This window comes from Mesoplodon bidens (assembly GCF_964165515.1).
Source record: "Mesoplodon bidens genome assembly, chromosome: 2".
Lineage (NCBI taxonomy): Eukaryota > Metazoa > Chordata > Mammalia > Artiodactyla > Ziphiidae > Mesoplodon > Mesoplodon bidens.
The window spans coordinates 124,597,865-124,616,541 of record NC_138177.1 but is presented as its reverse complement, the minus strand read 5'-3'; the positions used below and the strand labels follow the sequence as shown (position 1 = coordinate 124,616,541).

Here is an 18,677-nt window from a genome sequence, read left to right as displayed (position 1 = left end):
TCATTCATCAAAGTGAATAACTCAGATGAAATTTATGGCCCATCTAGATGATCCAGTAGTAAATAATCTAGAATAGGAAAAAGGAGCGGAAAGGTCACTCCACTTCATTATGATTTCTCAAGTTCACCTTACCTCTGTAAAACCAACAGTAAAAAATCATCATTCCCTAAAATGAAAACCTAACCTGATTGAAAAAGATCATTATACTTCTGTGTAATGTGAACCTGGCATACTCTACCTGGTTGATTTTGGCATTTTTCTGTCCATTCGGTGGTGCCTGTATACATTTTGTGACATGTGCATGCATGTTTTATGCACATAGATAATAAATCCTTTACAACAGGCAGTAAGGTAATGCTCATCATATTTCCTCTGAAGCAGTGGTGTAGACTGAACCATTAACAGGATTCTGAAGTGAGAGGTGTGCTGACATGTTATTTGTTGTAAAGAATGACAAAAATTCATAGACTAAATTTGAAATTCATTGCTTAAAAAGTCAAAATATTAAGTTCCCATCATAAAATATAAAATATTCACTTTTTAGATACATGTTTGTTTTTTAACTGATATATTGATCATTTTAATGTTTTACAACATATTTGTTTTTCACTTATGGATGAAATTTGTATTTACCTATTTGTAACATTTGTATCCCTATCTTAAATTATAACAGAGAATTAAGAAAGAAACCCTGTTGTGATTAAAGAATTCTAAAAAGACATTGGTACAATTGTCCATTTGCCTAAAAATAGGCAAAGTGAATAAAGTATGTAGTATTTTATAAGACTGGAGCAGTTAAACTCATCATAAAAAATAAGAAGGCATGTCTTTCTAGGTTGCAGGCTTGGATTTGAGGAAAGCTAAAAAAAATAGGAGGGAATTCAACTAAGTAAGCAAATAATAAAATTCTGATCTAAGACAAGATGGTAATACCATCTCCACAAAGTGATACAAAACCTGTTTTTGCAATACCAATTTAAACGTTAGTCCTTTAAAATTAAGTTTATGTTTTTGGTCTTAATCCTAAGTGAATGTACTGTTCTCAAGCTATAGATGAACTTATCTCATGTTATCAAAGACATTATTTACTTAGCCTATTCTGAAGTGTCCTTTCACTGCATATAAGGAGTGTATTTCTTTTTATCAATCTTCTCTGTTATTAGGAAAAAAAGTTTAAATTTTTGGTTCTCTGTGTAATTGAACTCTGAACTTTAGTTTTCCCAATACTTAAAATGTTTTTATATAGAGAGTAAAATTTAGCCTATTAGAATTGTCCCTGCCAGGTATGCTGAAAGAGACTATAGTGTTAAAAAATGACCATTTTATACAAAGGAATATCTTAATAACAAGTATATAACTTTAGCCTTTCTCATGATGCTTACTCAAACAGTGCAATAGACTAAAGGTCAAATGGCTAATATTTCTAATATATAAACAATTACATCATCCATGTGGGAGACAATGTGACAGCCATCTTTGAAGATGGCATCTGATGATTCTCACCTCTTGATATTTATGTTCCCCTATTACCTCTCCCTTTTTGAATAGGGTCACCTTTTACAACCAATAATATATTGCAGAAAAGATAGAGATTTCTGAGACTAGATCATGAACAGCTTCTATGGTTTCTCTTGAATCACTAGTTCTGGGGAAAGTCAGCTGTCTTGTCATGAAGACGTCTAGCAGCCCTATTTATAGGTCTGTATGGTGATTAACACAGGCCTTCAATCAAAAACAGGCACCCACATGTAGGACATGAGAGCGAGCTACCTCAGAAGCTGATCCTCCCACCCTAGTCAAGCCTTCAGAGGATCAGCGCCAGGTGACATTTGACAGGACCTAAGTCAAAGACCCTTAGCCATATCCCACTAACTGCTCCTGGATTCCCGACCCACAGACACTGAAATAACAAAAGCTTACTGTTTTAAGCTGCTAAATTTGGGGTTGATTTATACTTCACAATAGATAACTAATAATGACAATGTATACAAGGAAAGAACATGGGCTGAGAGGTTGACAAATCTAAAGTGTGTCCCGACAGCATCTTTTAAGTGAGTGCTCTTAGACAGGTTAAGTCTCTTATGTTTCAGTTTTGTCATCAGTAAATTGAGGATAATAAATCATACCTCACAGAGGTCTGAAGAATAAATGAGATCGAATTTAAAGGTCCTGGAAGAATAAATGAGATAGAATTTAAAGGTCCTGGAAAGTGATTCATCCTTAATAAAGTTTCTTTCTTTTCTTTAAATTGTGCTTCATTTTGCAGGATTTGTTTTTTAAAAGGCTTTCAATCATTTTATTCCCAGCACACAGAAACGGATTTACAGTATGTGGAAGAACTATAGGCAGAGATAAGATTAGAGATGATCAGGCACTTCCTCCTGTTTATTTGTTTGTGTGTATTTGTTTATATTTATTTGAATGAAGATCTGGCTTTGAAGATCTTGATTTAAGCGAGATGAGTTTTTATAAACATCCCCTTAAGTATAAGTGAAGAGAGTAAGTTATTTCTGAATATTTTTTGTAAACCTCAAGTATAAAAGATCTCTAGGAAATAAAACTCAAGATCTTGTAAAAACTATGCTCTGCTCCAACAGTCTCTGTCAGCCTCATGCTCCTGGTAATGACCTTGAGGTCAAGAAAACAACTTGAAAACATGCTGTATCTGTTTCTTTTCTGTCTGGTTACCTTGACTCCATTATTTCTGTGTCTTTGATGAAACCAATTGGGAAAGTATAAGTGAGTGTTCCTACGTGCAGTCTTTTATTTTGCTATCTTGTAAATTACCTGCAATGCCTTTACCCTGGCATTTAACATTGATATTTCAAGTTATTTTTGATAGACTCTGAGGTCCCATGAACAATACTGGGTGCAATAGTATAAGGGTTAAATCCACAGACTCTGCATGAATATTTGCAAGACTTCCTGGGCTCAAATCCCAGCTCTGTCACTAATTATAGACTTGTGAAAATTAGTTAAAAACACTGTGCTTTGGTTTCTCTTCAGCAAAAGGTGAGTAGCATCTATCTTATAAGTTTGTTGTGAAAATAAAATGAGTTAATGTTAAATAGCAGGTGCTCATTACATAGATTTTCTTTTTTTTTTTTCTTTTTTTTTTTTTTTTGCAGTACGCGGGCCTCTCACTGTTGTGGCCTCTCCCGTTGTGGAGCACAGGTTCCTGATGCGCAGGCTCAGTGGCCATGGCTCACGGGCCCAGCCGCTCCACGGCATGTGGGATCCTCCCGGACTGGAGCACGAACCCATATCCCCTGCATCGGCAGGCAGACTCCCAACCACACATAGTTTTTCATTTTGATTCAATAAATATTTGAAATGGCCTGGGCCCTGAAGATAGCATGGTAGATGCTCTTAGTGAGTGTAACAACAATCATTCAGCAAGCAGAATTTTTCTCTCTCTTACTCCCTGAATATACTCCAATTTGCTTTTCTATAATATTAAGAGGAATTTATATATCCTTTGAGAATTTTAATAGTCCCTCAAATATAACTCTAACAAATGATAAATGTATACTTCATTCTGAAGTGAAAATATGTTTGCCTTTGATAAGTGCATTTGATTTTCATAGCGGCTAGATTTTCTCGTGTGTGAGTGTATTGGGGAGGGGCACTGATTGGGGGGAATCTATCTACCTTTTTTAGCAGTGGTTCTAAACTCCTTTGAAAATCTAATAAAAGCTATAGTCCATCTCCCCACTTGGAAAAAAAAAAAATCACTGAAGCTATGACTGTGGACACCAATTGGCTCTTTGCTATCTTTGCTATAGGCCAAGAAAGTGGGCTGAGGGTTGTTGTAGCCTGTTTTGACATTGGTCACTGAATTTAGGAAAGGGGAAGAGAGAGATATAGCAAAAAAAAATTATTAGAAACAAAATGGACTTTAGTAAAGGAGTTCTCACTTGTGCTGCTAACAATAATTCTGCTTGTAGCCTTTAAGAAAGGTATGACACAGTTTCAAAAGTGACTTTGAAAGATATGTAAAATAATTTAAGTCATTTTTTAAAACTGTGCTTTGTGGAGAACCAGAGATGGGGAGGAGGGGCTGCAAGGACATCCTAGTGGAAGGGAGGGCTCTGAGCAGATGGAACTGAGGCTCCATTCACCCTTACTTTCACAGATATTACTTATTGGGCTTCCAAAAAAGATTGCATTTGAACAAAGGGTTTCATAATTTTCAAAGGACTGAGAACCACTCTCCCATATGTTTATCTCTAAAGATCATCACAAACTGAAGACTTCCCAGCCTGGATTATCAGAATCTGAGGAAGGTTATATTGCCAGATATGTAATCCTGTAGCATGGGACAAGGGTGACCACAGACCGGTTTATCTAATTCTAGGTATATAAAAGTATAGGGGCTTCCAGGAAGACACAAAGATTTAGAATTAGCAAAAGCATTAATGAATTATTAAAAAGAAGTAGTAATTGAGCAGCCCAAATTGTAGAAGAAGTTGCATAAAAAACAACTGTGAAAAATTTTAGGTAAAACCACTGTCAGTTATCCAAAGCAAATGAGATAGCTATGGGGATATCTTTTATTGTTAAGGCTGATGTTGAAAGAGAATATCTTCCATAAATCCACTTTTGATTACAGTTTAAGAAAAAAATACCTGCTTATGTCACACCCATGCTCATTCATTGTGGCAACATCTAAGTTCTTATATGATTTCACTTGTTTTCTGTTTAGACGTTTAGCCGTAATTAGTTATGAGCCATGACACTAATAAATAAACCCCATACGTATATGTTGAATAGTATGAGATTCCAACATTTAGCCTTTTTGACTGAAAAACGGAAAGTTCATATGGTCCAAGCTAAAATTTTCTTGAATACATCCCTTCCCTAGTTTTGAAGCAAAAAATATATATATTATAGATAATACCCTCCCCTCTGCATTACATCTGTCATTTCACCCGGCGGGGGGGTCTTCTTCTTTGATGGCTTGATAAGAGCAGGTAAAGAGATCTGAATGAGCCCACTGGTTGAAAGTAAAGAGGAAGTCATCAAGTCCTGTCTTCTCTTGTTCAACAGCTCTTGCTAAGGCTTTCTGAAGCTCCCAAAGCTCCTCTGAAGTTAGAGTAGTCCTCAAATCCCCTTGGTTAGTCCTTCAACCATGTATTTTATCCCTCTACAGTCCCTTTAGTGATAGAATACTTAAATGCCACATTCTATAAAACAAAATGTTAAAATGACTTGTGGGAGAGGGAAGCAGGTGAAAGGGTTGAGGATTATCAAGGAAGCCAGGCAGAGTCCGCAGCTCCGATTGCTTTTGGAGTGCTCTCATGGAAACTGTGCCCAAGTCCTTTAAGAGCTGGTTTATTTCCCAAGTAAACATGATTGCCAGCAAGAGCAATGGTGTGCTGGCTCAGAGGGCGGGAAAGAAATGAAATGCACCAGTGATGGGGGATTTGAAGGCATTTCTGAGATCATATAAACCAAAGTGGACATTTCTTCTGGATGCTGTTAGCTACTCATCCTCCCACGTGGGCCTCTTCAGTTTGCCTGCCCGAGAAAAGGCTGCTGAGAATCATTCAAGCCAGTTAAAGAAACTGCTTAAAGTAAATATCTGAAACACAAACACATTAGCTCAAAGTGCTTGAAACAGAGTAATAATCACAAGGTCCTTACTTCTTCTCTCCTTTGTACCATTCAAAGGCCGGAGGCGGCACACCTGCACCTTCGCATCTTATCAATCCGCTGCGTCCCGGGGCCACAGTGCCAGATTTAATTTCCTGAATCGTAGGAGCAACTGAAAAAGAAACAAAGAAAGAAAGAAACTGCGGGTAAGTTAAAATAATCTTCACCTGAAATATAGAGCACACATATTTTTACTCCTTCTATATTCAAAGTAATCTTATGCCTGATAGGCCAATGCATCACATTTTCAGTGTTTTATGCTTCTCTTATGAAACTAGTCATTTTCAGCTTCATTTTTCAAGTTGGACAATAGATGAATGTTCCCAGGGAGTGCAGAGTAAATGCAATACATTTTGGCCTTGCTTCCTATTGGAAAATGGCATTGTTGAGGGGAACATTTCATCTGTACCTCAGTCAAACTACACTCCAATAATAGCTCTTATTCACTGAGTGATGGCTGGGAACAAGTCACGGGGTTTGGTGCTTTATGTTCATGATTTCCTCACAGAATACTCTAGGCGAGATGGCATTATCCCAATTTTACAAATGTGAGAACTGAAACTCAGAGAGGTTAAATAATTTGTCTAAGGTCACACAGCTACTTAGCTTCAGAGTTTGGATTTGACGTCAGACATGTTGACTCAAAGTCTGAGTTCTTTCCATATTCTGTGTTTTTCCCTACTCCCTATGCTTTAGCACATTAGCGATTTTTAAAATGTGGTTCCTTCTACCTAGAATGCTATTCTTCACCATTTCCACAGATCCAAGACCCAAATTTAGGGTTCACCATCTCTATACTCTTCCCTGTTGCTCTGGCTGGAAATACCTTTCCCTTTTGAGTAGTTTATCTAAATCTCTCATATGACACACTTTCTATCTTGTATTATAATTATTTATGGGTATGCCAGGTGTCTTTGTCGCTGCCTAAAGGCAGGGTAAATATCTGATTCATCTCTGCATATTCAGAGGTCAAAGCACAGTGCCTGGCACAAAATGATGCTTAAAAAGCTTCATTATAGCATAGCCATTTCTTTTATTCATCAAATAGTTATTGAGCCATTGATACATACCAGGTCTTTCTCAAGGCACAAGCAGTTAAACTCCCTGACATGATAAAGCTTACATTCTAGATGGGGGGGGGGGACAGACTATCAGCAGTAAATAAAATAAATAAGTAATTTAAATAAAATATTAGAAGAAATATCATTAAAAAAAGCATTAGAGGGCTTCCCTCATGGCGCAGTTGTTGAGAGTCCGCCTGCCTATGCAGGGAACGCGGGTTCGTGCCCCGGTCCGGAAGGATCCCACATGCCGTGGAGTGGCTGGGCCAGTGAGCCGTTGCTGCTGGGCCTGCACATCCGGAGCCTGTGCTCCACAACGGGAGAGGCCACATTAGTGAGGGGCCCGTGTACCGCAAAAAAAAAAAAAAAAAGCATTAGAGCAAGGTAAGAGGAATTAGAGCAAGGAATGGGTTGCAATTTTATAAAAGCTAATCTGAGTAGGACTCATTGACAAGGAAAGATTTAAGCAAAGATGATGTAGATGAGTGAGTCTGCTATGTGAGTATCTGGAGAAAGAGCCTTACTGATAGAGGGAACAGCTTGCAGTAAGGCCCTGAGGCTGAAGCAAGCCTGGTTCAGTTGAGAAATAGCAAGGAGATCAGTGTGACTGAAACAAAGAGAAAGAAGGGGCAGTAGCAGGAGACGGAGTGTGATGGTTCATTTTGCATCAACTTGACTGGGTCACAGAGCATCCAGATATTTGCTAAACATTATGTCTGGGTGTGACTGTGCGGGTATTTCTAATGTGATTAGAATTTGAATCAGTGAATTCGGCAGCATATTGCCCTTCCCATGTTGGGTGCACATGATACAGTCAATTGAAGGCCTGAATAGAAAAGGCAGAGGAAAGGAGACTGTCCCTTCTCTACCTGACTGCTTGAGCTAAGGTATCAGTCTTCTGCTCTCAAACTGAGATTTACACAACTGGCTCCCCTGGTTCTCAGTCCTTTGGACTTGGACGGAACTACACCACTGACTTTCCTGGGTCTCTAGCTTGCAGACAGTAGTTTGTGGGACTTCTCAGCCAGTTAAGAAGTGAACCATTTCCTCATAATATAATCTCTCTCTCTGTCTCTGTCTCTCTCTGTCTTTGTCTCTCTCTATATATATACATCATATATATATATATATCACATATGTATGTATGTATATGTGTGTATAGGTGTGTGTGTATATAGATACACACATATATTATGGGTTTTGTTTGTCTGCAGAACCCTGAATAATATATGGAGCCAAAGGAGGAAAGATCAGATAGGACCTTGAGAGCCATTTTAAGGACTTGGCTTCTACTCTGAGTGAAATGGTGAACCACTGCAGAGGAGGGATATAATCAGACTTTTGTTTTAAAACTATCACATCACTCAGGCTGCCATGTTGAGAAACGACCACTGCGAGTCCAGGATGAAAGCTGTTGCACTAAGAAGACAAGTGATGTTGGGAGCTCATACCGGGGTGGTAGCACCTGAGGCGGTGGAAAGTGACCAGCTTTGGGGTCTATTGTGAAGTTGGAGCCAATATGATTTCTGGACAGACTTTTTTTTTTAAAAAAGAGCGTGATTTCACTTGACTTAAATAGAAAGTTAGAAATACCAGTTGACTGAGATGGGTTAGACTGTAGGTAGATGAGTTTTGGAGGGAAACATTAGGAGTTGTATGCATGTGTCATTTTTTTTTAATAGACTATTTTTAAAGCAGTTTTAAGTTCACACAAAATTGAGTGGAAGATGCAAAGATTTCCCATATACTCCTTGCCCTAACACATGGATAGCCTCTCCATTGTCAATATCTCCTACCAGAGTGGTACATTTGTTACAAGTGGTGAACCTGCACTGACACATTATTATGACTTGAAGTCATAGTTTACATTAGGGTTCACTCTTGCTACTGTAGATTCTATGGGTTTGAACAAAAGCATAATGACACGTATCCATCATCACGCTAGCGTATGAAGTATTTTCATTGCCCTTAAAATCCTCCTATTCCTAAATTTTCCTATACCTGCCTATTCATTTTTTACTACCTCACCACCCTCAGCAACCACTGATTTTTTAAGTTTCTCCATAGTTTTGCTTTTTCCAGAATGTTAAGTAGTTGGGGTCATATAGCATGTAGCCTTTTCAGCTTGGCTTCTTCACTTAGTAATATGCATTTAAGGTTCCTCTACGTCTTTCCATGGCTTGATCGCTTGTTTCTTTTTAGCACTGAGTAATATTCCATTGTCTGTATGTACCACAGTTTATCCATACACCTGCTGAAGAACTTCTTGGTTGCTTCCAAGCATTGGCAATCTTATGTAAAGCCACTCTAAACATCTATTTTTTGTGTGGAACTAAGTTTTCAACTCTTTTGGGTAAATACCAAGAGGTGCAATTGCTGGATTGTATGGTAAGAGTATGTTTAGTTTTGTAAGAAACTGACAAACTATCTTCCCGCCAGCAATGTATGGGAGTTCCTGTTGCTCCATGTCCTCACTAGCATTTGGAGTTGCCAGTGTCCCAGATTTTGGTCATTCTAATAGGTATGTAGTGGTATCTCATTGTTTTAATTTGCATTTCACTGATGATATGATGTGAAGTGTCTTTTCATATGCTTATTTACCATCTATATATCTTTGGTGAGGTCTTTGGTCCATTTTTAATTGGGTTGTTTGTATTATTTTTATTGTGTTTTAAGGGTTCTTTGTATTTATTAGATAACAGTCCTTTATCAGATGTGTATTTTGCAAATATTTTCTCTCAGTCTGTGGCTTGTCTTTTTATTTTCTTGATATTGTGTTTCACAGAGTCAAAACTAATTTTAACGGGGTCCAACTTATCAACTATTTCTTCCATGAATTGTGCCTTTGGTATTGTATCTAAAAAGTCATCACCAATCCCAAGGTCATCTAGATTTTCTCCTATGCTATCTCTAGTTTTATATGCACATCATTTTCCGTAAATATTTTCTTTCCTACCAATTTACATTTAACATAGTACATATTTCAAATAACACTATGGGAAACAGTTCAATACAACAGGAACCTAGAAGGTGCAAATACTAATTCATTCAGACAAAAGATGTGAGTAAATGTGCACTTTGGATTTATTTTAAGTTTCTTTAGAAAGCAATAAAAAAGTACAGAGTTTACTGATTTTTCAATATGCAGTGAAAGTGAAAACTGTAAACACTCTTACAACAGAATATTGCCTTTCATTTAAAAAATACCTGAGCAGACTAATCATTTTCTGTTAAGGGTTATACTTCACTTTGAAATTATAGCACCTCTATTTCTCTGTGAGATTTTTATTCTTAATAGTAAAGGTTCAATTGGAAAAAAACTTGCAAAGAAATATTTTTATAAAAGTGCTTGCTAGGGCTTCCCTGGTGGCGCAGTGGTTGAGAGTCCGCCTGCCAATTCAGGGGACACGGGTTCGTGCCCCAGTCCCGGAAGATCCCACATGCCGCGGAGCGGCTGGGCCCATGAGCCATGGCCGCTGAGCCTGCACGTCCGGAGCCTGTGCTCCGCAACGGGAGAGGCCACAACAGTGAGAGCCCCGCGTACCACAAAAAATAAATAAATAAAATAAAATAAAATAAAATAAAATAAATAAAAGTACTTGCTAATAACTTGGTGAAAAATAATAAAAAATGATTACCAGAGAAGTTTGAATAAGAAAATGTTATGAGATAATACACATACACACATTTATAAATACACAAATACAAACACATGCACATTCTCTAACTCAACATAAGGAACCATTTGATAAATTTTAACTTTCTTTGTTAAGCAAAGATTCACATCCCCCCTTATAAGGCAATAAAATTACAAAAGATATTTATAAATGAAAACCCACTTATTGTCAATTACTATGATACTGTTTTGCTTGTGAGAAGTATAAGTAAGATTGTATTTTTACTCTTGTTCTTACAGGCTTTCATCTCTTTCTCTCTGTCTGTCACACTAAGAGGCCATAATCTTTTATGATTTCCAACTATTATTGAAGATGAAATAACATATGCAATAAGAGATCCATCACAAGCTTCTATTGATAACCTGGTTAGTTTAATTACTCCTTGTTTGTCAAGGGGGGCATGACTCATTACAAACAAAACCATGAAATCCAGAACATTGCCTGAAAACCCAGGCATAATGAACCAAAATAAAACTCTAATTTGTCATTAAAAGGCTATTATGCAGTACAGTGTGCATATGGCTCAGCACTAGGTAACCATACAAGTTAAAGGGGCATGATCATATTGTCTCGGGGCTTCACAGGCTGCTGTGAAGGACACTGAAAGTGGAGAGATACTAAAATGACATATGGAAGACTAGATAAAGAATGAAACAGGAATTAACACTTGTGAATAAGAAAAAGGCCTAAGAGCATTTTATGTGTTATAGAGAATTAAAGGGCTATGGGGTGTAACTAATAAATATGGAGAGGGGAGTCTTAAGTAGATTTCATTTTGAGGCTAAAATTATAAACTTGAACTTGAAAGCTGCACTGATTTTTCTTGGGGTCATGAATGAACCCTTATGCTATTATTCTGCCTCTTTTGAAAGTGACTATTCAAGAGGAAGAGGATTCATCCACTTATTTATTCTTCATTCCTTCATCAATTCAACAAGTATTTTTACTGGGGACTACATTAATGAAAAAGTAACATTCCTGGCCTCACAGGGCTAATATTCTTGACTTTGTATGTGTGTGTGCATGTACATGAATATGCAAACAGTAAATACATAAATACACAGTACAAGAGCCATATGAACTAAGATGGAAACTGAGCAGGGTAAAAGAAAAAGGAATGCAAAGTGGGTTATTTTATATGGTGCAGTTACAGGGCTCCTTATTGATAAGGCAATAGTTGAGCAGAGAATTAAATGATATGAGGAAAGGAATCATGTGATTATTTGTAGGAAACTATTAAAATAAGAGGAAACAGAAAAGTCAAAGACCCTGAGTTGAGACCACTGGGACAGAAACATGCTCAACAAGTATGAGGAGCAGCAAAATGGTCAACATGACTTGAGCACGTGAGAGGAAGAATCCAGAAGAGAAGGTTGGATGGGTAGCTGGAACTCAGATTCAGAAGGTCTGGTAGCCTATGAATTTTATTGTAGGAAGATGAGGTTTTGGAGATTTTGAGCAGAGGTGGGACATGGTTTGATTAACATTTTATGCAGATTTCTTGGCCAATGTGTGGAACATTTTCTGCATAGAGGCAGAAGAGGAAACAGGCAGAACAGCTAGGAAGCTGTTGTAGTAATCTTTAGGATGATAAGAAAAGCATTGGCAAATCCACAGAAAAGGCAGGAATTGAGAGAAAATTTAATTAAATAGATCATTGGTCACATTGGACCTGAGTCAACTCATTTTAGTTAACTGGCAGTGAGAAGACATTTTTAGTGAAATTCCAAGTTTACACCATTCTGAACCATATTACTTTGTATAAATAAAAGAGTTCTATGGCCACTGAAATGTCTAATTAAACCCAGTAGGTTTCTTTTCTAGAGCACATCCTAGAGACTGCGATGTCCATATATTCCTTATGAATCTCATATAGTATGGAGCTTTTCCAAATTTATGAGACCACAAAATTACAGAAAATTTTATATTGGAGTTCCTGTGGGCCTAATAATTCTTGGGACATATTCTGGATATGCTGGACGGTTGGAAAAGTAGATGTCTAATGTCTATTCCACATCTTATGTTATGTGATACATGACTTTTCGACTCAACAGTCATCACTGGTTCAACAGACTTCTGTGTGCTTATGAGCTATAATCGACTAATGAGTTTTACGTGATGAAATTATTTGCATCAGAAGGATAGGGTCACTTGTTTGCTAGAAATATATACCTCATAACAATTATGACTAATTAAATCTCCAACTAGAGCTGTAACAGTGAATTTTATGTATGCTTGGTTAAGTTGTACCAAACACTCATTTTCCACTGGAATGTTCCATGTTTTAGGAAATCATATTGGGCCCTTCCTAGAAAAGACAATCAAATGGTAAAACCTGAGTGGTTGCTCGCAGGGCTTCTTTCTTTCACCTTCACCATCACCCTCCATTTCTCTGTGAATTTTGGTCCTGGCCCAGAAGTGAGAGTAGGATTGTAAATATATGCATATATAGGCATTTTTATTTCTGGAACTGTTTTTCCTTCCATGGAGATAGTTTTTTTGTTCTACTCATATATAACTTCTTTTAATTACACCAAAGCAGCAAAGAAGGTGATTACTTGGGCCCTTCAAATTCATAAGTACAAAGGTGTCCTTTGGAATAGACTGATTTATGTGCAATGCTGAAATTTAGGCATCCCGCCCTTGTGTCAAATTGTATATGGTTGTGAGCTGAAACAACTGCACAGTGAAAAAAAATCAATTTCAGATGAATGTTATTGGACAGATGTGGGGAACATCAAAGGACAGATGTTGGGGAAGGTCAACAGTGAAAGGGTCAAGAAAGGATATTTAACACCTGTGTGATTCAATGCTCATAAAAAAATGTGTCTTCCCTTTTCCTTTACTCAGTGGGATTATTTCCTTTTATTGTTTAGCCAGTCATTTCAGGATGAAGATAATTAAAGGTTCTTCATTCAAAACTCCAGGCTCTGCAGGTGCAAGCAACAGAACCTCTGCACTTGACACCCAACAAGCCTAATCCAGATTCAATTTTCTTAGTTACATGACAATAGCCACAAAGACCTCCTTCTTCTCTTGCCATCCTCAATGGGAGCTTTGGTTTTGTACAAAGTCTTATTATCAAAAAAATGAGTGAATCGGATAATTGTTTTAATAGCTTTAGTGAAGTGAAGTAGCTTTGGTGAAACTTTAGAATTTCAAAGACAAAAGAATTTGATCACCACCCTGCCACCTCAAAATAATGGACAATGATGAAGGTGCCATGTTAAATAATTACAACAATAAAGAAGAGTGAGGAATAATAATGAGAAGTGAATCATGAAGAAATCCATCTTAGAGAAGCTACATAGGAGAACACTGTGGTAAATAAGCATGTTGACCTTGGTCTAGATTCTGAAACTTGTGAGCTACATTAAGGCAGCCTTGGTCAAATGCAGTTTTTGAAAAAAAAAAATTAAGGTTTCCAGTACCTACCAGAGAACACATCATGTAAGACGTGCCTGCTCAACACACTACTGTTATGGGTGAGGATGACGATAGTTGAAAAATTTCTTCTTTGAAGATAGGTTGCAACTCAGGGTGGGAAATATATGAAAATCTGTCCAAGATTGTCATAGATCTCACAGAAATGGATCACACGGTCAATAAAACCTTTCTATGAAGCACATATGTCCTTATCGTATGGACTAATGTGATTTTTTTTAATATTATTATTTTTTATTAGTTTCTGCTGACTAATGTGATTTTAAAGAAAACTAAGAACTCCATACTCTTGCTAAGAGAAAATTTTTTAAAAATTATCTAGTTAGTTTTTTTTTTTTTTTTTAATCAAACTACTGTAGTGTAGTTAAATCATAGTCTTCATGACATAAAGGACTTTCACATTGATTACACCTCTGGTCAGCTTTCACAGGGAGTGAAAATAATCCAGCTTGTAAGGTACTTCCTGCTTCCCCAAGACCTTAAACATTTACACAGTGGCAAAACAGTGTAGTAAAAAGGCCCTGCTTTGCAGTCAAGAAAAAGTGGTTTGAACATTTATCATCTGAGTTACTTAATGCTTTTAAACTCCAGTTTTTGCGTCTGTAAAGTAAATAGTGCCTACTTCATAAGATTGCTGTACAGACAACATAAAACACTTCTTTTAAAGTGCTTACCCTGGTGTTTTGCACTGAGCAGTCAATAAAATCTTTGGCTATTATTAAACAGAATTATTACAAGTGAATAGGGTATCATAGCTATGTTCCCTTTAAGAGCAAAGAATCATGATAAGATACAGATAGAAAAGGAAACTAAGGTTTTTGTTTTGTTTTGTTTTGTTTTTTTGAATCATTATCTTCGTGCTGTAAGCACGTGATTAATTTACTTCAAAGTTAGACTAGTATATTACTTTTTACTCTCCCAGAATTCCATCATTATCCTGCTTTTTTACTGTAGTTAACCAAGAAAAATTTACTTTGTAATGCATTTGTGGCAGACCTTGTCTTATGTCTCATTGACCAAGAAGTAAGAGGCTTGGGTTCAACAATGTGATAGAACATCAAAAGTGTATGGAACACATAGGTGTCCCTTCTAGAAAGATGTCTAATTGTGGAGGTATGTCATGTGTTAGGGCATATACAAAATCAATGTACGAATTCAGTTAAGCATACGATGAGGTCATTTTTTCTTTCAAAAGAATGACAATGATAAGAATTTTGCATGTAAACTAAACTTCAATATTCAATATTCATTATGACAGTGTACTAAACTGTGATCTCTAATTCCCTTATGTTTACACAGGTGTGTAAAAAGTAAAATATTTTGTAAAAAAAAATTTAGAGCTAAGATCTATAACTGCATAGTAAGTCCAATTTTAGGGGCATTGGTGAAAGTCCTAGCACTGGTCCCCTAAACCCTCAAAGAAAAATCTGTGCATTGTTTAATATTACAACATAAGGGATTCTTTTCCTAAACTCATGGTTTAATGCTATTATAATATTTAATCCTTTCAAGGGAGTTGAATATACCTAAGCTTTTATTAGTCAAAAATATTGTGGTGTGAATGATCTTATATTGTGTTATGAGTGTACATCTGTGAGAAGCCGTTTAAGGATGGATAGTTATGTTATTTGTGACTCATGAAGAAGTAGATAAAAGAACAGGAGAGAAACGGTTATATAATGAAATGCATTTCTTTTTTTTTTTTTTTTTTTTTTTTTTTTTGCGGTACACGGGCCTCTCACTGTTGTGGCCTCTCCCGTTGCAGAGCACAGGCTCTGGACGCACAGCCTCAGCGGCCATGGCTCTCGGGCCCAGCCGCTCTGTGGCATGTGGGATCTTCCGGGACCGGGGCACGAACCCATGTCCCATGCATCAGCAGGCAGACTCTCAACCACTGTGCCACCAGGGAAGCCCAAGGGTTATATAATGAGAAGTTTGTTCGTGATTAGGCAAAATTAATTCATATCATGCTTTTGGCAACGGTCGGCATTACTGAAATCACAGCCTGAAGTAGCTGTCCCCTTGTAGTCAGCAATGCTCACTCCAGTGATGCATCCACTGTAAAATATGTCTGAGATTTATTGGGCCACCAGCTGTATCAATAGGAATTAAATGGTTCACTGTTTTCCTAGCTGTTCACCAGACTTTCTTTCTTTAGACTTCATTCATGATTTGCTCTCTTCTCTGTTGTCAGTCATGCTGAATTATAGCTGTATGTGATTGATTTGGATACACTGAACAAGTTTGCAAGAACTGTGAAGTTGGGATTCTCCAAAGGCATTTTTTTTTCCCAGCACATATGATCCTGTAACAAAAGTTGTCCATTGTACAAACCTACAAATTCTTAAATATTTGAATGCATTCTTCTCATATTGAAGCTGTTATAAATTTCCTGATATAAAAATTAGTTTTTAGTGAACCCTCCCCCCCCAAAAAAAAACACACATTAGAAGAATGAAAATATCCTTGGGACTATTTTTCTCACGGGGAAAATTTTCTAGTTGTATTAATTAGTTAAGATATGCTGTTTAAGCCTCTGTTATGTTTATTGTAATGCTTTAAGTCATGGCACCTTTTTAAAGTTTAATATTGATCCCTCAGAATGTGAATAAACTAGACTTATATACAAATTTAAGATTTTTGCAGTTAATCATTGTAAAATAAATGATAGCAATAAAGATTTAATCTGTAATAGATGGGGATAGCAATGGTAGAATCTTTCCTTAGGCTAATTTTTAATCTGTTCATGTTTCCCTCTGGTCTCAGGGCCAGCTTCCTCCAAGGACCTACTGGTAAATCTGAAGGCACCAAGGACTCTTGGGATGGTATAACTTCTGACCTCTGCAGAATAATCACTGGATCAGATTTCTTAGTTGACTGAATGGTTTATTATTTCTCCTTGTTTCTGTGGCCTTCAATAATCTTAAAATAGCACATTTTAAAAGTTGATTAAAATTCAGTTATTAAAATTGTTTAATTCTGAGAAATGAATAATTCATATTGCTAATATATTCTAAAGAATTACTTTCCAAACACACTGTCTTGGAGGGAAAGAAAAGAAAGCCTTTGAGTAGCTAGGAAAAAAAAAAAGGGCAGAAATTAAAGAAAAAATAAGATTTATATTACAGAAATCTAATTTCTCCCTGCCCACTGCCCTCAAATGTATGAAGGAGAATGTTGGAAATCTAGCAAGACTATAGGAAATATGTTAAGTGAATGACATTTTCCAAGAATATAGGCACAGATTCTCTAGTAAGAAGATGAACAATAAACTGAACCACTTTTACCTCTCCATTTATTTCGAGTTGTCAGTCAGCTGTGTGTTCAGACCTGCAACCTGGAGGTTTTCCTGTTATATTACTTCTACATGGTTCAAAGAGTAAAGCCACAGAGGTCATGACTGTGAAACAGATGTGCTTTATCCATAGACTTTCCATGGACTTATGAACAAGGAGAAAAACAACCTAGCAGGAAGTGATACTAGTTGTAGAATTGAGAGGTAGTTTTTCTTCCTATTTGAAAAACACAGTCTTGGACGCTTCTATTTATGGAGAATGAAAGCTAAATCAGAGCAAACACAGTAAGTAGTAACTAAGACCAAAAGAATAAGAAGACAAAGTGGGAGAGACATTTTGCCTACAAATAGTGTATCTTAAATAAATTTAAAGATGTGGGAAGGAGGGGTGGTAGAAAAAATGTAATTTTCAGAAACAATAGTATGGGTTTATTTGGGACTAAGAACGTTTTACAAGGGAAAAAAATGTCATCCTTCTTGAAATGATTAAATAAAACGTGGTTTGAGAAAACTCTGCCTAACAGCAAAAGCAATTTGACAACTGATGGGTTTGTCAAGAAAGGAGAAGTCTGACTAACAAATAAGAAATTCCATTTCAGCAACAGCAGCACATGAATAAATTATTACCAAAAATGTTTAGGCTCTTTCCTCTTCTGCTCAGAAATAAAATATATATATATATATATATATATATATATATATATATATATATATATATATATATATGCAGCTGATACCCTCCTTATAATCTCAATTTTATTTAGTGCCCTTTAAATCGAAATCACTAGATTCCTCTCTATTTACTGCTCTCATCCTGCAAAGCTTATCTCTGCATTTGATAAACATTTGGTATTACCAGTTTATCAGTGTCATTACAAAATATTTCAAAGTCTTGAGGGACTCAATAATATTGTAGGTTCTACCTTTAAAATGCATCTTATCACTCCTCACCACCCCATAACTCTCATGCTGGTGCAAGATAACACTACTTCTTGCTTAGAATATTGCAAGTCTCCTAACTGGCCCCCTTGCTCTTTTCACAGGCCATTCTCAATATAGCTTATGTTTTTTCATCCCTTTATACTTAGTTAGATGAATATATGTATAGATAATGCATAATATATATTAATAATAAATAATAAATACATGTTGAATATATTTATTATATATAAATATATTACATTTATTTATATCTGTAATTAAATTGAATATATTCCTTATTTAGACATGGTTTGGAACAAAGCATCTGAAATTAAATAGTTAACTTTAGCATTTCATTTGTATGTATTATGTAATATCACATGTAGTACTATATAACTCAGCATTAAAATACTATGTACCTGGGAAGCAGAGTTCTAGAAAAAATGCAAGCAACATTTGTCTATGGCTTCCACCAATATATGGTGCCTCAGAAAGCAATCACAGATAACCTTTAGGCTTATGCCATGTTTCAGTCAGCTATTGCCACAATAATACTGTGTTAACAAATCACCACCTCATTTTGGTGACATATAACAAACAACATCTATTTCTCACTTAGCTGTC

At 36.4% G+C, this 18,677-nt stretch overlaps 1 protein-coding gene across 1 annotated transcript in view; it reads right to left on the bottom strand.

The window, feature by feature from the left end:
• NEGR1 (neuronal growth regulator 1) overlaps positions 1–18,677 on the bottom strand; it is a 917,418-nt gene that overhangs the window by 190,129 nt on the left and 708,612 nt on the right. Inside the window, exon 5 of the mRNA XM_081225773.1 lies at positions 5,647–5,767. Coding sequence (XP_081081899.1) covers positions 5,647–5,767 — 121 coding nt within the window. The remainder of the gene's footprint in view (positions 1–5,646; positions 5,768–18,677) is intronic.